Here is a 27,927-nt window from a genome sequence, read left to right on the forward strand (position 1 = left end):
ATAATAATTTATGTACTATAAAAATTAAGTATTTAAACCTAATAAAATTAAAGTTCATCAAATCTTTGAAAAAATGGGATGAACTTAAGCTGAATCCACTAACAAACTTCAAATACTAAACGAACCAAATACGATTAAATATGTAAATATCTTTATATATATATATATATTTATTATGTCTTCTTTAATATAACTTTATACATTAAAATATATTTTTAATGTTATTAACAATATTTTATTTATTTTTATTAAAATAATAGATTTAACAATTTATTTAAATGGTTTCACCCTTTAAAAAAACATTTTAATATATTTTTATAAGGATATATTCAAAATTTTGGGTAATTATGTTGTATTTTTAATATAAAATTTTATTATTTATAATCTCAAATTTGGAAAGATTGGAACAGCAAATGTATAATTTGTTTTTGGCTTAGAGTTTTATTGTATTGAATTGAATATCTTATGCGTACTCATTATTTAATTACTATTTATTGCTACTTCAAAATAAACTTGTTTGGGTTACTCTCTAATATACTCCCTGTCCCAAGGAGAGCAAAAAAAGGGTAAAGGGAGAGACAGAAGGTATAGAGAGAAAGAGGAGGAAAATTTTTGGTGAAGAAACGGGCGATTCTTTGAATTCTCTTCCTCTTCTGCATTTAAATTTTAATCTAACATCGATCATTTCTGTGTTACTTGGTCAAGAAATCAAGGGTTTCATCGCAGAAGTTCTTCAGGAGTAAGTTTTGGCCATCTGAATCATCTGATCTGATCATATATATGAGAATGAAACTTTTCTGGCTTATGGTTTTCTTCTTCATATTCCTGTGCCATTTGGGTACTCTCTCTTAATCTATTCCTTTTAGTCATTTTCATGTCTTAACAATTTATCCGTCACTAAAAATAACAATTCTTTAGCGACGGCGGAGGAGGAGGCTAAAAAGGTGCAACTGCCGGAGAAAGTGGAGGCGACAGTTCCACTTCCTACCATGTCCCCTCCGGAGGGTAACACCACGTTTCTGGACGGCACAACATGGTGTGTCGCCCAATCAACAGTGTCCCAAGCAGACCTACAGAATGCCCTTGATTGGGCATGTGGGCTTGGGATGACTGATTGCAGCCCTATTCAGAATAACGGGCCCTGTTTCGAGCCAGATACTCTAGTCTCACACGCCTCGTATGCGTTTAATAATTATTATCAACAGAATGGAAACTCCGAAATTGCTTGCAATTTTGGAGGAACTGCCGTTTTAACAAGAAGGAATCCTAGTAAGTACTGCATGCATGCATGCATGCATGATATATACAAGCTCGATTTACTCTTAATCTTGGATTAATATTGGACATTATATTGAATTATTATTATCAATCTTAATTTCAGGTTATGGGAAATGCCAATATGTAATGTCCGGGTATGTTACAAATAATTTAATTAATTGTGATAAATTTTGATTCACCCTCGTCACATGCCTCATGAACAAATTAAGACTATATATATTGTGTACAACAGGCCTCCAAAATCTTCTGGTCACACGATGCAACCATCGGCATGGGTATGGTCAAGATTTATCCTCGGATTATTGTTGTTGTTTGTATGCACTAAGAGATGATTCAACAACTAAAAGTCGAATTAAGGAGACATTGATCGATAAAGTGAAGGATTAATTAATTAGAGATGGTTTAAATTTTGGGTTATTTTTTTCTTCTAATTTCTATATATATATACCTTGCTTTGTTTATGGATTAAGAATCTCGATCTATTAATGTTCCTTACTTCCATTGTCTTTCCATAACAAAGGAACACTTTTGTTATAAGAATAATGTTCTGCTGGTGACACATTCTATTTTTGCACATGTAAACATTTATTTTTGCAACTTTTTCTTTCACTTTTTTCCTCTACTCAAATAAACATTTTATTATTCCTTCCGAGAAAATAAATTTAAAATTTGACAAAATAAAAAATTCTTTTTTAAATGTATGCATATATAAAAAAGGGGGTTATTTCTGCATAAATTAATCCCAGTACAATATAGTTGTTGTAAATTGTAATGATTAATTAGGCATATAACCCACAAATTAACTTGATTTTTTTTTTATAATTTTCATTAGGCTCTATATAGGACAATAATTACTCTTTAATAGTTTTACTAAACAATTCAATTTTTCAATAATTTCAAATTCAATTATTTTAAAATAACATGTTAATTATTCAAATAACTTAAAGATATAATGATTAATTAGGTATATAACCCACAATTTAACGTTCCTCCCACGAACGGCGTTTTTAACGCAACGTTGGTACAAGTTCTTTCAACGTCGGTAGAAGTTCTTCTAAATTTTTTTTTCTCTCTGTTTAGATTTACGAAAATAATAAGTCATATTTATAGAATTATGGTTGTCAAATAATTTTAAAGATTTATTTATATAAATATAAATTATATGGACCATGTTTTATTTAATTCTATTAAAATATTATTATAAAATAATCTCTTATGTTCTGGGTAAACCCACGGACCTGTTCAGTCCAGACCAATTTAGAAGCAGCCCATTTCATAAGTCATAACTAAAATTTAATAATAAAGTCAAATTGTAATTTAAGCTTATTGGACCAAATTTATTCTTATTATTTATATTTTTTATTTACAAATAAAAACACCAATTTATATGTATTAAATTAAAAAAAAAAATTACCATGAGATATTAGTTAAGTTAAAATAGTATAACTATGGTCACCTGCCTGACTGTTATAGAGAAACAAATCCCTGGAGCAAATTCAAGGACATGCAGGATAATTTTATATCAAATCATTACTTTTATATTTGTTTACAATAATTTATTAGGACATTGCTTCAATCAATATAATTTGAATTTATGTTTAATTATTACTTTCAAAACAATTTATTAGATGATTTTTTGTACAAACTAAATATCCTATAAATAAATTTTATTTTTATTTTAAATTAAGAAGAACTAGAAAACTTCCAAAATCATGTATTATGTATTACGTTTTCATTCAAAAACAATTTCAGTTAGAATAGTGACATTTTGGTCAAATATTCTATAAATACTCAAAATGTTTTTCCAAAGTCCAATGATTTCATATATAATAATGATAGTTGAGAACTATATATGCTATATATATAAACAAGGGCCACCTAAATATATATAACTCACCTTGATCAATTTTATTTTATTTTTTATAAATATTTATAAAGTTTTTGAATTTAGTATTTAAAATTCTCAAATTAATCTTGTAATCAATTAGGCTTTGCTAATTTTTTTAATCTTAACACTATAATATTATATATTTTAATTTTAAAAAAATCAAAAGTATATTACATGGAATTTTAAAATAAAACCGCTTAATAAGTGTCTAAAATGTTTTGTCGGTAATATCAACATTATAGATGTATTTATGGACTAGAAAACAGTATAATAAAGTGAAATTTCTATCTATCTATCCACATGGCCCCTACAACCCATTTGTAAAAGCAACAAAACTAGCATTTTTTTATTGGTTAGTAAGAAATAAGAATGTAGGGTGGTGGCATGCCATATTTGATTTAAGGATAAGATAGTGAGCTATAATTTTAATCAATTTGCAATTTTTTTTAAAGGACTTGCGATTTCATTATTAAAGTTTATTTATAAGATAGTGATGTTTTTCTATAATTAACCTTGGATAATTATCATGTTTTATGCTATGATTTTAATGATTTATATGATTTTCTTTGAAAGATGTTCATGTGTATTAAAAATGAAAAAAATAAACGACAAAACATACCATAAAAAGAAAAAAAAGTAGTAAAACCAGTATTAATAGATATCATTTGAACTCATAAGTTCTCGAAAAGAACGATTAACTTTCCCGATAGACTCTATTGATTTTTCGAAACGAATCTAAAAATGTCAAAATAATAACATTATGAATGTTACGCATCGGACGACTACGATTATTAAAAGTTCGACGATTTCTCTACAACTAGATAGTCCACCAAAATATAATTGTAACCCAAATATGTATAGATCTTCTATCTCAACTGCATCAATCCAAAATTCTCAGCAACTATCCAAATACTCGGACATGATCCAATGAATCTCAGTAATACTCTACGAAAGACTTCAAATACTAGTAACCCTTTAACAATGCAAAAATAAATAAGTTGTTAATTCATCATCTTTGTGACACATACGACTAGTCATAATACAACATTTTTTTATGCACATATCATTCGTAAGAATTTAATCGTGAATAACACTTCATTAAAAAAAATGACATTTTAGATGAAATATCTGACTTCCAAAATTATCCCCATAAAATTTATATATAACCATCCGAACAATTTGTAGAAACAATTATACAACTTTATAATGAAAGAAAGATGATGAACCTGAAAAACACTTAATTTTATATATATAAAAAGTTACTTTTAATAAACATTATAAAAAAAATGATAAAATGTCTCAATATTAATATTGCTATGAACCACATCAATGTTTATGCAAAATAACACAGTAATGGTATTAATTTTGAAATATATTTACTTAAAATTAGATAAGACTTGTTTTATTGTAAATAATATAACAAAATAATATAAAATAAAATAAGTATAAATTTTAATATAATTTGTCATAAATTTTTCAATAAAAATCAAATTTAAAAAATCACCCAAACAAAATATAATTATTCACTTATCCAAAAATATAGTAGAGCATGACATGAAAAAAAAAATATCTATAAATTTATTATATTAGAATAATTAATGGATTCGAAAATTTCAAGAATGACAATAAGATCTCTACACGAATCCACGAGTTTTCCGGATCTAATTTCCGACATAGTCATGATAATGGCATTGTGAAGAATTCTTAACGGTCTACTTTCGTTGTTAAAAATTCTCTGATTTTTTTCCAATCAGATAATCCACCAGAAAATTATAAAGATAGAGATATACATTGAGGCGTATATATACACGTCTCAATGTATGTCTCTATCTTTAATATCACCTCCAATTGAAATAGACCTCAAGTAATTCTTCATTTTCTTTTTAATATTGTTTTCAAATTATTTTAATGAGTAGTTAACACTTAACATCATATAAATTTTTTTAATTTATTTTCAGTATATATTTTCCTATCCATCTCCATTTTTAATTTGTTTATTGACATAAATATGAGAAATGTTTTTATTCTATAACGTGATCCTATCTCTCACTCTAACAAGTTTTTTAAACTTACAAATTTGAATAATTAATGTTTCGACTTCTTCATGTTATAATTTTTCTTCTCCGGCCACACCAATATTAATTATATTTTCTCCTCGGGTTTTATATTTTATAAGATATTCAATTATAAAATATAAGTCTTTATTTTGTTATTATTTAATTAATTTATATTTTTTAAAATAAAATAATATTTATTTATTTAAAATTTTAGTTTATTGACAGAAGAAAATTAATAATTTGACATTCTCGAACTTCATTCAATTCTGACTATCCTCATTAATACTATTCTCTATCCATTTTGTAGGGTTTTGAGTCACCATTTTTTTTTTACGAGTTCGACTCGTCTAGTATATATTCGGTTTTAAGCTTGAGTTTTTACAATCAAGTTCGAGTTCGGCTGGTATAAATTTAGTTGAACTCACGAGCCGCTCGTGCTCGACTCGTTTAGAGCTCCTTTAGAAGGTTCGATCTCCTTTAGAGCTTGTCTAATGAAAAATTGTTTATCTAACTATATAAAAGTTAAATTTATAAATTAAATAATGAAATCAATGAAAAGAGCGTTGGAACCTGATGAGCCGCAACCTTGGAAACCCACGACCTTAATAGACGAAAGATAGGTATGAAAGCTTGTTAATCAAATCCTTTTACTCTTGCCGAACAAAAAAGAAATTTATTCTTGCCGAACAAAAAAAAGAAAGAAATTATCTTTTTATTTACCTAAGTTTTATTATAGGTTATTATTATATTAATATATATAATCATGTAATAATATTAATTATTTATATATATATATATTTATAAATTACTTAATATTTTTCTAATGATTTATCAATTATATTTAAACGATGTTATAAACGAACGTGTTCTTGAGTCTATAAACGAACATGTTCGCGAACTTACGAGCCGAATATCGAGAAGTTCAAGGTCGACTCGTTTAAATTTTTGAGCTTTTAAACGAGCCTGAGTTCGGCTCGTTAAAATTAACGAACAAGCTCGAACGAGCTTTTTGTTTAACCGAAATTTGAATAGCTCGCGAGCAACTTACCTTCTCCTACGTATATCTTTCTAAAATATATATTGTCAACCCCACCAAGGTAGTCCAGTGGTAAGAGTCGACTTAAGATATCAAAATGTTACGGATTCGATTTCATCCGGAAACGCTTTGAGTTAAAGTAGGAAATCATGGTTGTGAGTGTCTTACTAATTCTCCTTTAATTCCAAAAAAATAAAAAATAAAATATATATTGTCATATATTTATTTCTCAAAACATATGGCTATTTTTTTTTTAAAAATGATTGGGGAGGAAAATTGATAAAAGAAATTTTGGAGGAAATGTCAAATAATAGAAATTAAAATTAAAAAATATAAAATGAATTAATAAAAAAAATTATGAAGTCCTATGTTATATATATTTAACTTTATTAACTTATAAACTTGTTGATTTTTTTGTACAAGTATATGGAGCAATATTATAATATATATATACATTATAAAGCTGTCCCCAATAATTGAGAAAACGCTTATTATCACTTTATAAAATATCTTAATTATTTTTAGGAATTAAAAATTAAGTAATAAAAACTAATTTTTGTTTGAAATTAATCTATTAACATGCTTATTTAGATTGATTGTATTTAATTGGATTGGTGTATAAGTAAAAAATTTTTGGCAGTGTACTTGATGATTATCTATTAAATAATTATTTCCACAAAAAAAGGTTGGTTATAACTAAATTTAAATTCTTATGAAACTGAGAAAAACACAACTAATAAAATGTAAGAACAAGAACGTTAATTATGAAAGGTTGTTTAAATTAGATCATCAATGATGTCAATATCAAGAGCGACTTTAGAAGATTTTGTTAATAATATAGATGTCAAATGCACATTTAATTCCTACAATTCAAAACAAATGGTCAATCACATACTACAAGTCCACACCAAACCAAACCAAACCAAACAGTCTCTGTTATTTGAATGAACAATATTATATAAAAATATTAAGTGAAAAAAATAGTTGAACAATATATATATATATATATATATATATATATATATATATATATATATATATATATATATATATATATTACACTATACTTAAGTTCTGTAAAATAAAATACAAATTTAGGCTTTCTTCTCTTAAAATTTGTAACAGACTAAGTAGGTCTAATACGAATAAAAAAAAATAAATAGGTTACTAAAAAAAAGTTTAAAGTGATGTATTTTTTTTTATAAGTTAAAATCAGGTCGACCTGTTTAGCCTGATTAATAAAAATGTTAAAATCGGGTCGACCTGAAATGACCCAAAATAGATTCAATAATTCGTTTATAAGTTTTTTTTTTTTTTTTTGAATTTTGTATTTTTATTTTCTACTCACTCACTCATTTTCTTTTTTCTTTTTGTAGGTGGATTTGTGATTTAACTTCATTTTTTGTTTTGTGTTGATGTGATTATAATTTGAAACAAATAAATGTGAATTAATTACATCGGGTTGAGTTCAAGTTGAGATAGGTAAATCGGGTCGGAGATGGGTCAATCATAAATAAACATGTCAGGTTCATGTTAGAGATTTTGACACGAATTACTAAGTATATCAGGTTCAAGTTAATTAGTATTGCTCAACTCGTTAATCTGATCATTCGAACCCACAAACCTACCACTGACCCAAACTGCTACCTAAGATAGGGTCGGCCCCAGGTAAGCCCAGCAAGCCCCCGGGTTAGGGCAATCCACTTTCCAGGGCAACTAATTTAATAAAATAAACAATATTTTTTAAACATAATTAGAACTAACCTAATGGTATAGGATGAATACTTGAAATTATTATATGGTCATGAATAACCTAATGGTATAGGATGAATACTTGAAATTATTATATGGTCATGAATTTTAACCTCCCTAAAACTTATTTTTTTTGCTGTCAAAATTCATGTTTTTTTAGACTGGAACAGCCAAAATTCGAGTCCGGTTCTGACCTAAGACTAAATAGCATCGTGGTTTTTACAATTACGGTGTATATAGGATTTTTTTTTTACATTAATTTCATGTCCTCTTTTAATTTTTCTTCTTATATTATATTAAGTCCTCACTGACTAATGATTCTACTAAAGAGTTGATAATGAACAACTTTATTTTAAAATACATTTTGTATTTTAAAAAAATCAAATCAAATAATATTATAGTGTTTAAAAATGATTAAATAGTATAATTGATTAACCAACTTTGCTATAATTTTTTTTATTACAAATCAAAACCAAATATGTTTGATTTAAAATTTTATCAAAAGTATTTTTTTTATTCACTTTTCACTTAAAAACATTTTATCTAATTCAATTATTTATTTAAAATAAAATAAAATTAATTTCACTTTTTCCTTTAATAAAATATAATAAAATAAACTTTTCACTTAAAAACATTTCATCTAAATCAATTATTTATTTTAAATAAAAATAAAATCAGTTTTTTAATTTAATAAAATATAATAAAATTCACGTTTTAATAATTTTAAAAGTAATTGTAACGCAAGTATTTATTTTTTTCTTAAAGAGATGATGGGTCCTCTAGCCGCATGTGGCAATGATAAGCTAAAAATCCTAAAAAAATCAATTTTCATATTGAAATTAAATATATATACAACCTCATTATTTGATGAAAAGGAAGTTTTGAAAAATCTTCGGTCCTAACAAAAGGTCAAAAAATAAATTGAAAAGTTTTGGAAGAATCTCCATTAAAACAAATTGCATCGTCATCAATGACGGACGGAAGTTTTATTTAGCCACCGTAATTTATATAGAGGCATTATCAATTCCTGATTCCTCATCAACCAAAGAAGCATATTTTCGTGGACCCCCCCCCCCGCCGCGAGTCTCCATCTCTCTGGCGCACTCCGCTAGAGATTCTATTCTCTCAACTGACCTTTTTCCAATAAATCGTGATATCTTTCCGCGCTGCTGTTCTTTCTGATCCGGATAGGATCAGAAGGTCGGATTGTAAGTTAAACATGCTATTTTCATCATCTGGATGCTTTTGCTGGCTAGTTGTTTATTGTTTTATCTTTTCCTTTCTATTGAATCTGTGATGTTTGAAGTTTCATTTCACTTGCTCAACTAGTCAACTGGATCCGCATTCTAACGTGTTTGATACCTAAACAGTTGATTTTAGTGATTTGGTACCATGTTGTTCTGATTTCAAACAAGATGACTTTGTTTCTGAATTTAGATATATTTTCAATCGGCTAAATCTTGTTTACTCTATGTAGGATTGGGAAATAACAGGTGTTGACCTTAAAAAAATCATAAGGAACGACTGATGTGCTTGTAGTGGATTTATATTAGGACAGTGACTTGCTTGCGATGGCTTTCAAACCTGTGGATTGGTTTTGTCAGCCTAAAAAGAATGGAGTGTGGGGAGCAGGAGACAATGCATTTGGAGCTTTTACTCCTTGTGCGACGGATACACTTGTGATTACTATTTCAAATTTTATACTCATGGGTCTCTGCTTGTACCGGATATGGTTAACCAAGACAAACTTTAAAATCAAGAGGTTTTGCTTGAAATCGAGTTACTGTAATTATCTATTGGCATTGGTGGCTGCCTATTGCACTGCTGAACCTCTATACAGATTGGTCATGGGAGTGTCGGTATTGAATCTTGATGGGTTTGGTCTTGCCCCATACGAGGTGTGTTTATATTTTTAACAAGCATTCAGTTTATCTTTAACCTGTCATTTTGTGATGTCATGTGAGATTCATATGAAGTTTTATATACTTTGTTTGTTATGGCTAATTTGCTAACATAACTAGTAAAGTAATCATAGCCATCTCTTGGTTTTGGGGCTATCACATTTTGAATCATAGATGTTCTCAAGTCATGATTATGTGTGTTATACTAATATATAATTGTTTTACCAGATTGTTTCACTCGTCATTCAAGTTCTTGCTTGGTTGTCTGTCTTGATCATGACTCTTATAGAAACTAAGGTTTACATTTACGAGTTTCGGTCGGTTGTGAGGTTTGGACTCATTTATGCATTAGTAGGGGATGCTGTCATGGTCAATATGATTCTTCAAGTCCAGGAGTTCTATGACAGGTTAGTTTTTTTTTAACAGTTCTTGGTACATCCTTCTCTATTCTCTTTTGTGATCTATTACTTTTTGTTTACATTTCTTGTATGACTTTGGTTTGTTGAAGATATTTTTAAACTCTTAAAATTTTATATGATTTTCAAGAAAATCAGTCAAATGAAGTAAGGTTTTTTTAGAATTTTTTATTAGTCAGATGAAAGCAATTCACTATAGAAGCTTTGTGCTTTAGGAAGTGTCTAATTGGTTGGCTCCATGAATCTATTGCACCATGTCCTGATCTTTTTGTGTATCCTACAAAGCTTTAATTCAAAGTTGATGTTTACTTACTTTGTCATTCGGTAAAACTATTGGAGAATATCCACAAAGTGATTTATTTTAAGTTTAATTGAGATATGTACTTGTCTAAATCGGGTTAACTATAATTACTGAATCTACTGATCGCTAGCATTGTGTTAGATTTTTTTTTTGAAAAAGGTAAACTTTTATTAAAAAGAGCGCAAGATGCGTTCAAACGTTACAAAGGTGAAGAGAAAAATAAGACAAGAAATAAGAAAACAACGTAAGAATTTCAAATGCCAATAAGATCAAAAAATTCTCATTCCGTACACGTCCCCATTTTTCGGATTGAAGCAAACGCGTGGCTAGCATTGTGTTAGATGATGTTGCTAACTCGGTTAAACTGATTATTTTCATTTACTTGTAATCAAGAACACAATAATGGATATCATTTTAACATTTTGGGTGTCATGCTAGTTCTCTTTAATTCAAAAAGAAAAGAAAAAAAGAACACATTAATGAGAAAATATGAATTCCTCTGGTGAAGGTGTTTTTTTCATCTTGAATACAATCCTGTGATGAACAAAAATTGCCAGACAATATTTAATTTGCTTTCTTATGTTCTGTCCTTGCAGATCTGTTATAATTTTGTATCTCAGTGAGGTCGCGGCTCAGGTTTGGTTTGATCTTTTTATTCCTATTATTTCTCCTTTTCGGATTACATTATTCTCGATGCTTATCCAACTCCCTCATTACAATTTATTCTCAATTAATTTAGTTATTATTATTTGCAATGTAGGTTTTATTCGGTGTGCTTTTGCTTGTTTATTACCCAAGTTTGGATCCTTATATGGGCTATATTCCTATGCAAATTGAATCTGTTGATACGGCTGAATATGAAGAACTTCCTGGAGGAGAGCAGATATGTCCTGAGAGACATGCCAACATATTCTCCAGTATGTGCCACTAATTCAAATTTGCTGTCCAGTGAAACATGCATGAATAAATGGTTTTTCTATTTGGATTGTTGAGCTCTGTTTCTTTTTAGAAGACAAAGTTGAGCTATATATTAGTAAGACAAGTCTCCTAGCACAAAACTGTGTATAGCATGCTACACTTGAACAAAAAACTGACCAATAATGGTAATTGCTCTATGTTGGGTAAGGGGGTGAGCTCCAGTCCGAATTAGACAGCAAGTTGGAGAAAATCTGTTGTTCTAAGAAAAGAACAGGTGAGATCCTGGGAGCGGTATGGCGTTGGATCCCTCTGCGCGTGTGTTTACCCAAAACAACTTTGTCTTCTCTGGGCGAGTCATTCTTACTAAAGATAGTATTTCTTTTAAAATTTTGTTCAGTTTTGAGTATTTGACTTTCACAATTATGAAAGCATATCTGCAAGCCAATGGTGCTTGAAATGATATATGTCTATTAGTAGCTAACAATCGCTTATACTTTGACATTCTTGTTCTATTTTTTGCCTGCTCATGCACCAAGTAGTGTGTACCATGCTCAATCTTCTGGGTCACTCATACTAGCCATTTGTTCCCTTTTTAACTATAATTTACTAGTTACATTTGTTTTTGCATTGTCTGTGAAAACTTCTCTTGGGATGAATCCCCTCATCCATTTGTATTAATTACTGCTTTCAACCGCTTAACTTAGATATACTTCCATTTCTTCTTTTGTTTGTAGAATTCACTTTTTCATGGATGAATCCAATTATGCAACTGGGATTTAAGAAGCCTCTCACAGATAAGGATGTCTGGAAGCTTGATACATGGGATAGGTCCGAGACACTGAATGAGAAGTTAGTTCTGGCTGGCCTTTTTTCTTTTATCTCTTTCTATCTTCTATCTGAAGTCCAGAAATGAATTCTCATTGACATGATGCTTTATTTCTTGTTCTTCTAGGTTTCAACAATGCTGGGCGGAGGAATCACGCAAACCTAAACCTTGGCTTTTGAGAGCATTAAACCGTGCTCTTGGTGGAAGGTACGGATCTAACATGCTGCTTATCTTTATTTCCAATTGCTTATAAAGTTGGGGGATATTTATTGGTTTATGGATAGTAATATAAAAATAGCAAACCAATATAAATTTGTGTTTCTTGTAGGTTTTGGTGGGGAGGCTTTTGGAAGGTGTGATTCCTAAAGCCATTTTGGCTGATTACTTTTCCTGGTTGGCGCATGTCCATGATCATTCATATTCACTTATTGAAATAATGAAATTCTTATCTCTTAACCCACTAAAGTAGCTCAAGTGAAAGAGTGATTCCTAAGAGACCAAAGGTCACACTTTAAACGCTTTAAATGGAAGTGGAAGTCATGACTGTGGGGTGGGGGGTCATGCTAACTTGCTACATTAAAAAAAAAAATTAACGAAATTCTTATCTCTTAGATACTGTAGATTGTAACCCTAAACTAAAATGTTTAAGTTGTTAAAGGAGACTTGAAACTTCTTTTAAGACATAATAGTTTTTCTCCTTCAATTTAATGGAAAATTGTCTTAAGTGTTTTAGACTATTCATATCATCTGGTACTAATAACTACTGATTCCGTGAATTTGGACTACAAAAGTTAGTTGGCAATTGATAATTCTAATGCATTTATATGTATTCAGAATAAATGGTGACAAAGTCACATGGAGGAAGTAGGATTGGAAGGAACTGAGTAGCTGATTGATTTATTTAATTTTTTATTGAAGATTTAGCTTTATCATTTTGGAAAATGTCAACTTTTCAATAAAATGAACGCAAGTTGCGTTCAAATGTTAGGGGGGGAGGGGGAGAACAAAGCAAGAAATAAGAAACAAAATAATGATTTAGCTTTATCATTATTACTTAAGTCATGTCGTACTGACTTATTTCTTGCCTCTAAGTAGATGTTTGATGAAAAATGGATTATTTGGGTTAAATTATCAGGATATTCTTATGTATTTAATATTTTAAAATGTTATAATGAATAAAGTAAGGGTATTTGATATTTTAGGTGACGATTTGATAGAAGGGATTGATGATTAGATGATGTTTTACTTGGATTATATCCAAATAATCCACATCAAACGAGACCTTAATCTATTTGTCTTCAGCATCACCAATTAATATTGTATTTATTTAATTGCAATATTTACTGATTTATCCTACTCCATTTATAATATTTGAAGTAATGTGAATCATGTTACAATGCTTGTCCAAATGTTTCTATACACAGTCTAACTCTTGTTTGCCAATATTGTAGATTGGTAATGATGCCTCCCAGTTTGTAGGGCCACTAATATTAAATAAACTTCTACAGGTTAGTGTGTGTGTTGATGATGTACTGGGTTTATATTTGTGTATGTAGGCCTTTTCTTTTGTCATTTTGAAATGATTGATGATTAGATGATGTTTAAATTTATTACTTCCCCGGTCCTTTTAATTATGAAAACCTAGTTCAACAAGGGCTCATCTCTCTCTGAGAACGTTATTTTAATATAATAAGATTTGAACTCTTGTTCTCCTACATATGAATAAGGTCTCAGATCAATAAATTAACTGTTGGGGGTTCATTTGGTTTATGTTGTCGTTCAAAGTTGGTTAAAAATATCACTTTATGAAGTTGAGATTATGCTCTAAATCTGCCAAATAAAAATATTTAGCGTGTCTGTACTTTTGCCTTTAAAAGATGACCTTCAATCTGTGTTATCTCATGGATAATCTGCAGTCGATGCAAAATGGAGATCCTGCTTGGACTGGTTATATCTATGCCTTCTCAATCTTTCTTGGAGTGGTAAGAAATGAACCTTTTTTCTTTAATTTTTGGCTTAATGTCAGTGTGAAAATGAATGTTTCAAGCATACTTAAATTTCTGATGCTTATTTTATGCTGTCATTCTGTTCCTGTTGCCCCAATCAAGTATGTGTGTTCCCTTACTTTTTCTTACTTGAAATTGTGTGCACCTTTGGGGCTTACTTTTGATATACGAATAGACACACAGTCATAGAAAAAGTTAGTAATTTCCGCCTCTACTGATTCACACACCTTTGTTTCTTTGGAGACAGTTTGGTTATTTTCTCATGCATTATATTGGTGATTACTAATTCCTTATTTTGGTCACTAATTTGCACATTCTTATAGTAACATTGTATTATGTATATACTATCAATTTCTCTGTGCTGATTCTCTATAACTGAGAAAAAGTGTAAGTGGTTTTAATTTTATGGTATTACTTTTCATTTGATTATTGACTTATTTCAGGTATTTGGGGTGTTGTGTGAAGGCCAATACTTCCAGAATGTCATGCGGGTTGGTTATAGGCTACGAGCAACTTTGGTAGGGTCATATACTTTTTCATCAGCCCTCTATTAAATGTTTATGATATTAGTATTTCTGTTTCTCACTTGCATAGTCTGAACTTATATTATTTATGTTCATCCTGTATGAAGTATTCAAGATAGATCTGGATAATACCTCGTAACATATATAACTATTATATTATTGATTTTGATTATGACACTATTGCTTTTGATATCCTAAATAGATGATCACTATTATTTAAAACAATATCCTCAATAATCTGAACAATACATTCTGTTCTCTACATTGTAATTTGTACACGGACCATTTGTACAGTACTAATGATTGTGAGTTGAAAATTTTCATAACATTTATTAGTGGTAGCAGCCATGTTTTCACTTTGGACATTAGATTTCCTATCCTAATTGGATGCATCGATGGTTGAGTTTAATCTCACAGCAGTGTTCTCATTTGGAACTCCATGTTTTTCTAGATTGCTGCTGTGTTTCGAAAGTCTTTAAGGCTAACCCATGAGAGTCGCAAAAAGTTCTCGTCGGGAAAAATAACAAATTTGATGTCAACTGATTCTGAAGCACTTCAGGTATACTTTTGCAATTTTACACATGGCATCCATTACTTTTTCAGTATTTTTATCTGTGGTGAAACAACTTTCATAGTAGATGCGTTTCTGTCTGCCGTTGATAAATATAGGTATCTTCACCCCATCCTGGAAATGATGTAATTTCAAACTTTTATTTTATTTTTGAGTTGCTTAAATTGATTCTTGTAAACTTTAGAATAGAAAGGTTGGTTAGAGAAGATGGATCTATGGAAAACTAGATACCTTAAATAGTTGTGGGTTAATTCTGTCCAGAGCGAGTTGCATCTGATGCTGGGCATAACTTTTTGTGGATCCAAGTTTAACATGTACTATTAGGCTAGGATTCTGGCACCAAATAGTGTACCGTATTATTGCACTGTTTGCTGATACATTTATTTGCATAACCATTTGAAAGAAGCAACTGGTAGTTGTTTAGATGATTTCTCACCTGGATCAAGGAAATAAGCTATCCATTTTTTTGTTGTTGTCTACCTATCATGAATTTCTAGAATAAACATCATTTGGTTGGCATGAGACTAAATCTCCTTTAATCTTCACAGCAAATTTGCCAGTCACTTCACACTTTGTGGTCAGCTCCTTTCCGTATCGTTATTGCAATGATTTTGCTTTACCAACAGTTGGGTGTAGCTTCCTTGCTTGGTGCGCTACTGCTTGTTCTTTTGTTTCCCATACAGGTATTTTGACTCTTTTTAGGACATTTTAGTTTTCTTTATTATATTTAGCTCCTACAAATATAAATGCAATACTCTGAAAGCCATTATGATTATGTATGAATATTATTTCCAATCACAATAATGATATGCTCTCCTGATCTACTAAAGTATGCAAAGGTTCTTCAATTCTCACCTATTCTTCCATCATAATTCTCAGAGTGTGGCATTTTCATGGGGATTTCGGAAAATATGAGTACACGATTTTATGTTTGTAGAAGCTTTGACATTGTAAATTTGTAACAAAGAAGAGTAAATCATTAGAAGTTGCAATTTTGATAAATCAGTGGATGATCAACTCTGGAGTTGATTTCACTATCTTTGCAAATATTTACTTCTGTAGGTTTCCATTCCCAGATGATCTTTTCATATCGAGCATTCACAGTTGATGAAGCATCTATAGAAATGCCTTTCTGGGCTATAGGAACTGCATTGGGTTAACATCTTTCTTCACATTTTGGACAGATTATCTATTTGGTTTGATATACCTATGTCTCGCGTCAGTTACATTCTTTGATAAATTTCTTGAACATTTGCACAAACACACTGTGCTCTTATATTTCATATCCTTATTTCTTCTTTATTTTTGGAGTTCTTTTTTGTTTTGCTTTAATTTTGCGGGTGGATGGTGATGAGGATTACCGTTTGATTTATGGATTGTTTTACCTCTGAGCTTATTTTGTCACTACAGACGGTTGTGATAAGTAGAATGCAAAAGTTTTCCAAGGAAGGATTGCAGCGTACTGACAAGAGAATTGGCCTCATGAATGAAATTCTGGCTGCTATGGACACTGTGAAGTATGGTTATATATATTTATCATCTTCGTTGTCCTTGTTTGTCCTTTTTTCAATATTAATTTGAGTCTTCCTACTACTGGCTTAGATGTTATGCATGGGAGGACAGTTTCAAATCCAAAGTCCAGAATATTCGAAATGAGGAGCTGGGATGGTTTCGTAGGGCACAGCTACTTGGATCGGTATGACATTCTCATACCTTAGTGTTTTACTCAGGGGAGAAATATTAGCTTTTGAAATAAATTTTCTTGAAGATGAATTTGAAAAGCATGTTAATAAGAAGCATCATTCCAATTAGATATTGCGGAGCTAACACATTTAATACTGAATGTTATCCATCTTTTAATTCGTTTATCATACTAGAAAGCAACTTTGTGGGATTATTTTATCATTTTTACCAACATTTATTCTTTAAATTGGATATCATAATCTTGACTTGTGAAGAAACCATCATTGGAGCTCGTTTGATATGGTTTTTGGGATTTTACCCAGTTTTTTAGAAATTCTCTCTCTATCACATCACTATCATTCTAACCATGAAAATACTAAAATACCCCTACTTTATTTTTATTAAATTTAAATTTTAAATACAAAAGGACATTTTAATAATTAAACCAATTAAAAACCCAAATAACTTACTTTTTTTTATCAACAAGTTTTTTGGACAAAACCCCTCAAATAACCAAAGATCAAACGAGCTCCAAGTGTTTTCCATTAGATTATTCATGATCAGTTCAATGACCTCAGAAGGATTTCTGTTCTGTTGAAAGAATCTTCCACAAATGTGGTTTTTCTTGATCTCAGTTTTAATACTGTACAAAATGAGGGGTCATATCCTTTGAAATGGATATACAACGTGGCCAGTTGAAGGCTTCACTTATTCCATAATCTAATAAACGGGTTAGCCAATGGATTGGAAAAGAAGTAGAATTCTGATTCTCGTCTCTTACAATTAAAGATAAACTGTTTTTTATTTTTATTCTGATTCTGATTCTGATTCTAAAGTAATTGTCTATCTTCTTGATTTTGCAGTTCAATTCCTTTTTGTTGAATAGTATTCCCGTCCTAGTTATTGTGGTTTCATTTACGTTGTTCACGTTACTCGGGGGTGATCTAACACCTGCAAGGGCTTTCACATCACTTTCTTTGTTCGCGGTTCTACGTTTTCCACTGTTCATGCTTCCAAATATAATAACCCAGGTATGCCCTTCTAATTGATATTATTCTCCAAACTTCTATGCTAATATAAATCTATATAGGACTCAGTTTCACGTGTTAGTTGATCCTCTTCAGCCTTTGTTCTATAGCTGTCTTACTATATCATTAATTTTCCAGTAATCTTTAACTTATTTGTTATTAGAAGTTTGAAATATAATGCCAAGAAAAATATGGGTAGTCATTTTCTTGAAATATAGACACCCATTGTTTGAAGCTAAACTGTTGTTTTCTTTTGTTATGCCACTTCATAAGGACATGTTCGAGTATATTCAGTTGTCATTTGGTAATTGTCCATTTTGATCTCATTCCAAGTTATAAGAAATAAAAGTTCTGATGGCTATCATTTTTATGCCTAAAATCAGAAGCTAGAATCATGTAGGATAAATAATAGTCTATCTAGTAATAAGTAGAAAAAGAACTTCTATGGAAAGGTTAAATATAATTTAGTTTCTTGGCCTATCTAAAATCTGACAATTACGTCCCCTCTTCTAGCCTAGCGGCAATAAGAGGTGGATACTAACCCTAAGTTCCTGGGTTCGAGCCCGTGAGGCGGCAAGTTCTGCGCCTGGTTAATGGTTAAGTGTGTTTGCGGGGTACATACTTAATCCGTTGTCCCATTTTTTTTTTAAAATCTGACAATTACTTAAGCATAATTGTAATTTCCATTATCTATAAAGTGAAAGAATGAATGTACTGACAGATTTTACATAGATGAAGATAACTTTTGAAAAGATCTTCCAATTTTTTCAAAAGATACATAGATTAAGATAACTGACTGAAAAACAATATGAAACATTACACTATGATCCCTTATAGTGGTGTTTCCTTTACTATTTTGCTTCTTTCATGTTTATTTTTTATTGAAAGACACAAGTCATTCCATATCTGTCTCTGTACTTGTAAAAGATGAACTAATAACTCAATTCTATAATCCGCGATGCATTAGCTGGAAGTACATTAGGGATGAAGTTAGTTACCTTGCACAAGATGAGTAATTGCTAGATTTTAGTAGAGCTATAGTAAATTAATACAAGAATAACCTTGGGATATAACACATTATAATACTTCGGGTCTTATTCCTGATCCTGTGTATATATATATATATATATATATAGCAGTTGATAACTCATCATCTTGTGCAACTGCTATTATACAGCTTATCAAATCGCTTACCTACCAATTTTATTTTAGGAGCTATGGCTACTGCACTGCATCCTAGACTCCTATGTCAAACACTAGAATATAAAAGGCTATTTCTTTGTAATATGAGATCCTTAAATAGATGTTTGGCTTTCCTTTGGTACATTCTTTTGTCCGTCGTTGATTCATAATGAATTTTATAGATTTACTGTTATCAGCTCTTGCTTATATGACTATTTTCTTACAGATAAGAGTCCTATGATGTTGGTCTGAAATTTCATTATTTCTTAGTCCATCATGGTTTGGATTTTTTCCTATTTTTTCTGGGTTGTGGGTAAGGGTTCATAGTCAAATTGAACATTTTAGGTAACTATATTTACTGTTAGATTAATCTTTTCTAGCATAGGTTGTGGTTCTATGCTTATAGTCTATGGTTGAGACATATGGTCTTATGAGTTATGCAACAAATTCCTGATTCTTGTAACATTCCTCAGTTCTTTCTCCTCAGGCATTGTATAAATTCTCATTTACTCCCCAGAAGTTTCATGCTTGCTTGTTACGCATTATGCAATATTAACTTTTAGTACTACAATTCTCTGACAGGTTGTCAATGCAAATGTATCTCTAAAACGTCTAGAAGAACTTCTTTTGGAAGAAGAGAGGGTTCTTCTACCTAATCCACCCATTCAACCAGGACTTCCTGCAATTTCCATTAAAGATGGATCATTCTCTTGGGATTCAAAGGTTAGCTTCTTCTTTATATTGATCTCCTGTAATATTTTGTAGATAGTCTTAACATAGAATAAATTCATGGGGAATGAGTTAGACCAACTTCTGAATTGGTTGGTAAGAGTGTTGGTTACATGCAAGGTCAACCAAGGAATATCATGATGGAGCTGAATGAAAGATAATATGCCTATCCCAATTGACTGAGAAAGTCTTCTTGAATTAAGATACCTCTTTTCCTACCCTCAAATTGTAATTGCAATTGATTATGGGGATATCTAACTATAAGCTTCCTACTGACATTTGGTTTGCATTATGTGTTATGTGCTCTAGCAACTTCATTGAAGCTTGTCAGGCTACAGTAACTATTTGATTTTATTATTATTTATTTGTCGGGAATTTTGTCCAGGTTGAGAATTTTTTGATCTTATTGGCATTTAGCCTTCTTTTTGTTCTTTTGTTTTTGTTTCTCTTCTCCATTCCATCTGTAATTCTGTAAACGCATCTTGCGTTTTCTTTTTAATGAAAAAGTTGACCTTTTTTAATATTTGTCGGGGCTAAGAAATAAGAGGTTTGTTAAGGGATAGGGAAGTTCAAAGCTTGTTGCTGGAAAAGAGTGGATGACTAGACTTGAAGCGACTTAAGCTAGTTATGAGCTTTTATTTGTTGAGATGAATGAATTGCCACTGCATCATCTAACTGAAAGTAGAGAATCAATAGTCTTTGAAGTTCTATTTTTTTGTCTTCACTTGTGATGAACAAAACATTATTTTAATACTCTAATTCCTAATTTTTGGTTTTGGCTTTTACTTCAGTCAGAGAAGCCAACATTGTCAAAAATAAACTTGGACATACCCATTGGTAGCTTAGTAGCTGTTGTTGGCAGTACTGGAGAAGGAAAGACATCACTTATCTCCGCAATGCTTGGCGAACTTCCTTCTATTGCTGATTCAAATGTTGTTATCAGAGGAACAGTTGCTTATGTTCCACAAGTTTCTTGGATTTTCAATGCAACTGTAAGCTTACCACTTACTGGCTTCCATACTCTAGATTGATTGTGCAATCTTTGTTTGTACCTCATGAGCTCAAGTGTCAAGTTTAGGGGGAAAATTATCATACTTTGGACTAGTATTCTTATGGATGTTTTTTTTTATAAAAAAATAGAGCTTTACTCAGTGCTCAAGCCTTCTGCTATTACCTGAGTTTGAGTAAGTGAACACATGAACGACGGACATGCTTGGCATTCACTAGAAAACTTATGTAGTGGCCTATTTAAATATATTTTTTTGTGATTTTTTTAAAACTTTATTGTGTGGGTTACTTTGCATTATAGGCACGTGAGAACATACTCTTTGGATCTCAATTTGATCCTGCAAGGTATGAGAAGGCGATAGAGGTGACTGCACTGCGACATGACCTTGAGTTGCTTCCTGTGAGTAACTTGTAATGTGTTATATTATGTTTTATATCTTCGTCTCTTGCTTATTAAACATCATAATTGGGCAAATAAATGTTTATTTTGCAGGGTGGTGATCTTACTGAAATTGGTGAAAGGGGTGTCAATATTAGTGGTGGACAGAAGCAAAGGGTTTCCATGGCTAGAGCTGTATATTCAAATTCTGATGTTTACATATTTGACGATCCTTTAAGTGCTCTAGATGCTCATGTTGGTAGACAGGTAATTAATTTGGGTTTATGGAAGTAGAAATATATTTGTAACACAACCATCCTCAGTGAGTCTAAACCAAAGTTGATATAAAATTTTGTGATATGTTGTTGCATTAAGCCCAAAGTTTATATATGGAGTTCAACTTTTTTCAATTATATTCCTTGATTCTGAATGTTTCCATGATGAAGATGGCATACTGTACCTTAATGACTTGAGCTCCATGACATGATAATACCTAAATGCAATAAGAGATTGTGTCCGCATTTTCATCTTTCAATTTATGCATATTGCCCATGGTAGATATTTTATGCTTAACTTTCCCCCCTATTTTTCTCATCTTCCTATTCTAATTTCATTTTCATTGGTTCTATTTTTCACTGTGTTGTCATATCTTTGTACCTATTATTTGTTTAGCTTTGTGATATTGAGTGTTAAATGGGAAGCTAATACTATCAAGTATTTTTGCACCTTCAGGTCTTTGGAAGATGCATCAAGGAAGAACTAAAAGGGAAAACCCGTGTTCTAGTCACTAACCAGCTACATTTTCTCTCAGAAGTTGATAGAATTATTGTGGTCCATGAAGGCACAATCCTAGAAGATGGGACTTATGAATACCTCTCCAGAAATGGTGCTATGTTTCAAAAACTGATGGAAAATGCTGGTAAAGTGGAAGAATATGAGGAAGATGAGGAAGTTGTTGAAAATGACAACAATAAATCCTCAAAACCTACAGTTAATGGAGGGGCCATTGAGTTGCCCAAGGAAGCTGGCAATGCAAGTAAACGTAAAGAAGAAAAATCTGTCCTTATCAAGCAGGAAGAACGCGAAACAGGAGTTGTCAGCTCTAGGGTTTTAAACAGGTATTGGTCTTATATTATTTCATTTTGTCTGTTTATCATTTGAATAATACACATGGTAATAAATTTAAAAAAAAAATACATATGGTACTGGACATAATAATTCACACCCATGAAGGATGGAGTAGAATAGCCCTTTTTTTGCTGAATAGAAGGGCCAGTAATAAGAAATTAATATTTGTTCTGGTGTCAAGGACTCTTCATCCTTCGCTCTCCCAGAGTTTGCATATTACTGTGTGGCATTCTCGTTATAGATATATCAACAAAGGGCAAGGGCAACCTGGGAAATGTTATTTGTCCAACAAAAGTTATTTCAGCATGTGGTGTTTTTTGGACTACTAGAAACTACTACAAAGATTATGACTACAAGCTATTGGGCTATAGTAACTTTATAAGATACTTTTGGGCTTGGGCTGTTGTGTCTCAGCTGCTTTGCCTATAGTTAATAGTCTCATACACATCGTGAGCTTATAAGATCTGTGCGTTAAATTGATATTAGAGCAACCCGGTCATAAGAACAAATTGTCAGAAGGTCCATACCTGGAAATCCTACTTGGGGTTGAGACTAGTACTTGTGACAGAATGCGACAAAGCTGCCACATGTATATGTTAGAGAGATTTTTGTCTCCCAAATAGAGAAAATACTTCAAAGGATGATACTTAATCCGAGGCTATTGAGTTAGTCACTTCTGTGTTGGGTTGTGTTGGCTTAGTTACTTGGCCGCCTAAGGAGCCTATAACCAATGTTCTTCACTTTCATTGCGGGCCCGCAAGTCCGAGGCGTTGCAGCAAGAGCTAATAAAAAAATTCTAGATACTCTCCTAGAACATCAATGTTATTGTCGTAGTTTCTTGATTTATAGTGTTTTAAGTGCTTGCAAACAACTTTCGGGAGCTAAATGTTGATTCATGCCCTTGCAGGTACAAGGACGCTTTAGGAGGGCTGTGGGTAGTTTCAATTCTCTTTGCATGCTATGTCTCAACTGAAATTCTCCGGATCTCAAGTAGCACATGGTTAAGCACTTGGACAAATCAAAGCTCTTCGAATAGATACAGTACAAATTTCTATAATTTGATATATTCACTACTATCATTTGGTCAGGTATGTTTCATTTGCTAGCTACAGAAGTGTCTTGATCACATTCTTATTACATGTACTTCTCATATTTGCATAATTATGACATTCCTCATAATGTCTTAACCATTTTCCATTTCTTAACTTTTTTTAATGGAGACATCTCTCCTCTCTTATGCGTGGTCTCTCCATACGTTGAATGCTGACTTTTATTCTATAATTTTTTAGACCAAAATCCCATTTATTTTATGACCTAAAATAGAGAAAGAGAGTCTAGGTCAACAACTCGCCAACTCAATCTTATATCTAACCCAATGGTGATCTCCCGTTACAGGTCTTGGTGACATTGGCAAACTCATATTGGATGATCTTATCTAGCCTTTATGCGGCCAGAAAGTTGCATCATGCCATGCTTAACTCTATATTAAGGGCTCCAATGGTCTTCTTCCATACAAACCCTCTTGGACGGGTTATCAACAGATTTGCTAAGGATGTTGGTGACATAGATCGTTCCATTGCGCCATTCATGAATATGTTTCTTGGCCAGGTGTCACAGCTTATATCAACTTTCATCTTGATAGGAATTATCAGCATAATGTCCCTATGGGCAATATTGCCTCTTTTGGTGTTCTTTTACATGGCTTATCTGTATTATCAGGTATATCACATTTTCAACCATTATTTTTAATACTACATATTTTTCATATATTTTACTTGTTTTTTTCTTATTTCTCGCAGAGTACATCCCGGGAGGTAAAGCGTATGGATTCCATCACAAGATCTCCTGTATATGCTCAATTTGGAGAAGCACTAAATGGTCTGTCAACTATTCGAGCATATAAAGCTTATGACAGAATGGAAAATATTAATGGAAAATCCATGGATAACAATATAAGATTCACTCTTCTGAACATGAGTGCAAACCGGTGGCTTGGAATTCGTCTTGAAACACTGGGAGGCCTGATGATTTGGCTTACTGCAACCTTTGCTGTCATGCAGAATGGAAGAGCCTCAAATCAAGAAGAATTTGCTTCTACAATGGGTCTTCTTCTAAGTTATGCTCTAAACATTACAAGCCTACTGACAGGTGTGCTAAGACTGGCAAGTTTGGCTGAGAACAGTTTGAATGCCGTTGAGCGGGTTGGTACATATATTGATTTGCCTTCTGAAGGCCCCACAATCGTGGAAAGTAATCGTCCCCCACCCGGTTGGCCTTCATCGGGTTCTATTAAATTTGAAGATGTGGTCCTTCGTTATAGGCCTGAACTTCCTCCTGTCCTGCATGGTTTGACCTTCAAGGTTTCCCCCAGTGACAAGGTTGGAATAGTTGGGAGAACTGGTGCTGGGAAGTCTAGTATGCTTAATGCCTTATTTCGTATTGTTGAACTGGAGAGTGGAAGAATCTTAATAGATGATTTTGATGTCGCAAAATTTGGATTGACTGATCTACGTAAGGTGCTGGGTATTATCCCACAAGCACCTGTTCTTTTCTCTGGTAATGATTTGTACTTAATTTCATAGGTACTCTTCTAGGAAGTCAAGTGTCAATTGAATAATTGCCATGTTTTTTAAATTCTCTTTGTCCAGGAACGGTTAGGTTTAATCTTGATCCTTTTAGTGAACACAATGACGCTGACCTTTGGGAAGCTTTAGAAAGGGCTCACCTCAAGGAACCAATAAGAAGGAATGCTCTTGGTCTAGATGCCGAGGTACATGTGAAAATAGCATTAAATTTAAATGTCTGTCTTCCTGATTTGGAAACACTTTGTTTCTATATATGGAATGTTTCTAGATATTTATTTTTGTTTCTGACTCTGAATAAATTTCGTTTCTAAATGTTTCTGTATATATAAATGCTTCCAGAAACAGAAACAAAAGTGTTTCATAATGGATTATTGATGAATCGTGTTTCTCTCTTGTATTTAGGTGTCCGAATCTGGGGAGAATTTCAGTGTTGGGCAGAGGCAACTGTTGAGTCTTGCCCGAGCATTGCTTCGTAGGTCTAAGATCCTTGTTCTTGATGAAGCAACTGCTGCTGTAGATGTCAGAACGGATGCTCTTATTCAGAAGACAATAAGGGAGGAATTCAAATCATGTACCATGCTTATCATTGCTCATCGACTCAACACCATTATAGATTGTGACCGAGTCCTCTTGCTGGATTCTGGACGGGTATGATTCATTTTGTCTTATTTCTTTTGGGGTTTTCGTATTTTTCTTGATGGAACGGTGAATAATACAATGGTGGTGTAATTATTACCAGCTTTCCGAATATGACACCCCAGAAGAGTTGCTGCAGAATGAAGATAGTGCTTTCTCGAAGATGGTTCAGAGCACAGGAGCAGCTAATGCCGAGTATTTACGCAGCTTAGTGCACGCAGGAGATAGAGTAAATAAATCGGAGAGGGAAGCGGAGAAAAAACTAGATGGGCACAGAAAATGGCTGGCATCTTCGCGATGGGCAGCTGCTGCACAGTTTGCTCTTGCTGTTAGCCTCACCTCTTCTCACAATGATCTTGTTCAGTTGGAGATTGAAGACGATAATAATATCCTGAGGAAAACAAAGGATGCTGTTATTACTCTTCAGAAAGTTCTCGAAGGAAAACACGACAAAGTTATTGAAGAGACACTTGAGCAGTATCAGGTTCCTCGTGATAGATGGTGGTCCTCTCTCTACAAAATGGTAGAAGGTGCGACGAAATTATCATTAATACCTTACTTATCTGCATTTTTTTCACTAAGACTTGCTTGGTTGATTCAGGATTAAGAATTTGTCTTGTTTATGGCGCAGGTCTTGCGGTTATGAGTAGGCTGGGTCGTAACAGGCCAGAATTCGGGTTTGATGATGATAGAAGAATCAATTGGGACCAGATTGATATGTGAGGTGTTACTAAATAGTTAGGATTACCTGTATCTCACTTTGTAACTTATTTATTTTCCTGAATTTATATTGTGTAACCAATAAGTGAGGATGAGAATGTCAAATTTTATTGTGTTAACTATAAATAGTACTTAATGATTTCTCTTATGAATCATTTTGTAGTAATGTGAAATTAAGGGTACAATATCCAAAACCTATATTGCAATTTTTTGTTTTGTTTTGTTCTGTTCTTGTTATTGATGACTTTCACCCTTCTCATTATTCTTCAGAAAAAAAGCTTGTCATTACTACTTTGTAGTGATGATATTTTCTGTTTTTATTTGAATTTTAGGAAATTAATATTACCTGATACCTGTTTGTGAAATATTGACAAGTTTGAATATTGCTTGGGTAAAATTTTGTTTTGTTATAATTAAAAAAAATATGTAACAAAAAGTAAAAAACTTCTAAAAAGCATTCAATTCCTTAACTCCCTTTGCAAAAATAAAAGAAAAGAGGGTCTTGAATCCAAATGATTTATATTTAATCCACCTTGATGGAGATTTTGATTTGCCATTTATTAGGGTCCAATTAAAAGAAAATTGTGAAATGATTTTGATTATAGAAAAATTATTTATTAAAATGAATGAAATAAATGTTTTGATTGTAAGAATAATGTACATTAAGATGAAGCAAATAAATATTTGTGGGGGAGGATGCTATCGCTTAAATTATTCAATAAAATGAAGGAAATAAATAAATAAATATTTGTGGGGGTGCATAAAGTGTATTGATGATCCACATGGCCCAGCTGGACATACAGATGGATATCACTTTCAAATTAAGTGATGTGAAGAGATCATTCTCCAAAGGTTACAATTTTTAGGATATTTTATGATTTTTCAACCTCTTCTTATAATATTATTCTTTTCAATTTATATCCACATGTTGTTATATTAATTACCCTCAAGTACAAGTTGTTCATTTCTCTTGACCAAAATATTTGTTTACTTACTACTATCAGGTAGAGAAACAATAATAATGAATAAATTTGGTAAAATAATTTTTATTTTATTTTTTAAACAGAGAAAGTGATTTTATTATTGCTTTCAAATCAATAAAAAAAGAAAAGGTGAAAGGGGAAGGAAGGAAGAGTCAAGGGACCCATACCCATGTGAGCTTAGAGTATTGCGTTCGTAACCGTAATTAAATTAGTAGCTTTTAAGGAAGAGCGGTTTTCGAATTTGTCTTTGTTAGAGAGAGCTTATTTTGTGGACATTAATAATAATAATCATATTTCAACATAAATGGTAAATTACAGATAGGATATATATAAATAATAAAGAGGGTAAAGGGGCGACTAAGAAGGAAGAACGAGACTCCGTTTCTTTATTA

At 31.8% G+C, this 27,927-nt stretch overlaps 2 protein-coding genes across 2 annotated transcripts; both read left to right on the forward strand.

Moving 5' to 3' along the window:
- Window positions 1-577: 577 nt before the first annotated feature.
- Window positions 578-1,835, forward strand: LOC124916775 (glucan endo-1,3-beta-glucosidase 12). The gene is made up of 4 exons (XM_047457543.1): window positions 578-838; window positions 919-1,269; window positions 1,382-1,412; window positions 1,511-1,835. Exons 1-4 carry the CDS (start codon window positions 781-783, stop codon window positions 1,608-1,610), a joined length of 540 nt encoding a protein of 179 aa, XP_047313499.1. The 5' UTR covers window positions 578-780; the 3' UTR covers window positions 1,611-1,835.
- Window positions 1,836-9,043: 7,208 nt separating this feature from the next.
- LOC124913770 (ABC transporter C family member 2) lies at window positions 9,044-26,777 on the forward strand. Its single transcript, XM_047454186.1, has 28 exons — window positions 9,044-9,219; window positions 9,489-9,909; window positions 10,141-10,319; window positions 11,226-11,265; window positions 11,390-11,546; window positions 12,282-12,396; window positions 12,500-12,580; window positions 12,702-12,726; window positions 13,825-13,881; window positions 14,290-14,355; window positions 14,823-14,897; window positions 15,355-15,462; window positions 16,023-16,157; window positions 16,885-16,991; window positions 17,077-17,170; window positions 18,021-18,188; window positions 19,950-20,090; window positions 20,888-21,088; window positions 21,406-21,504; window positions 21,598-21,750; window positions 22,216-22,601; window positions 23,519-23,699; window positions 24,007-24,330; window positions 24,411-25,167; window positions 25,260-25,381; window positions 25,599-25,844; window positions 25,936-26,362; window positions 26,464-26,777. The coding sequence occupies exons 2-28, from the start codon at window positions 9,583-9,585 to the stop codon at window positions 26,553-26,555; spliced, it is 4,863 nt and encodes a 1,620-aa protein (XP_047310142.1). The 5' UTR covers window positions 9,044-9,219; window positions 9,489-9,582; the 3' UTR covers window positions 26,556-26,777.
- Window positions 26,778-27,927: the final 1,150 nt, after the last annotated feature.

This window comes from Impatiens glandulifera, chromosome 9 (assembly GCF_907164915.1).
Source record: "Impatiens glandulifera chromosome 9, dImpGla2.1, whole genome shotgun sequence".
Classification (NCBI taxonomy): Eukaryota; Viridiplantae; Streptophyta; class Magnoliopsida; order Ericales; family Balsaminaceae; genus Impatiens; species Impatiens glandulifera.

Coding starts and splice junctions, on each gene's coding strand:
- LOC124916775 (XM_047457543.1), top strand. CDS start 781: ATGAGAATGAAACTTTTCTGGCTTATGGTTTTCTTCTTCATATTCCTG. Junction 839..918: donor CATATTCCTGTGCCATTTGG/GTACTCTCTCTT, acceptor ACAATTCTTTAG/CGACGGCGGAGGAGGAGGCT. Junction 1,413..1,510: donor TGCCAATATGTAATGTCCGG/GTATGTTACAAA, acceptor TGTGTACAACAG/GCCTCCAAAATCTTCTGGTC.
- LOC124913770 (XM_047454186.1), top strand. CDS start 9,583: ATGGCTTTCAAACCTGTGGATTGGTTTTGTCAGCCTAAAAAGAATGGA. Junction 16,158..16,884: donor TTCTTTTGTTTCCCATACAG/GTATTTTGACTC, acceptor TTGTCACTACAG/ACGGTTGTGATAAGTAGAAT. Junction 23,700..24,006: donor CACTACTATCATTTGGTCAG/GTATGTTTCATT, acceptor CTCCCGTTACAG/GTCTTGGTGACATTGGCAAA.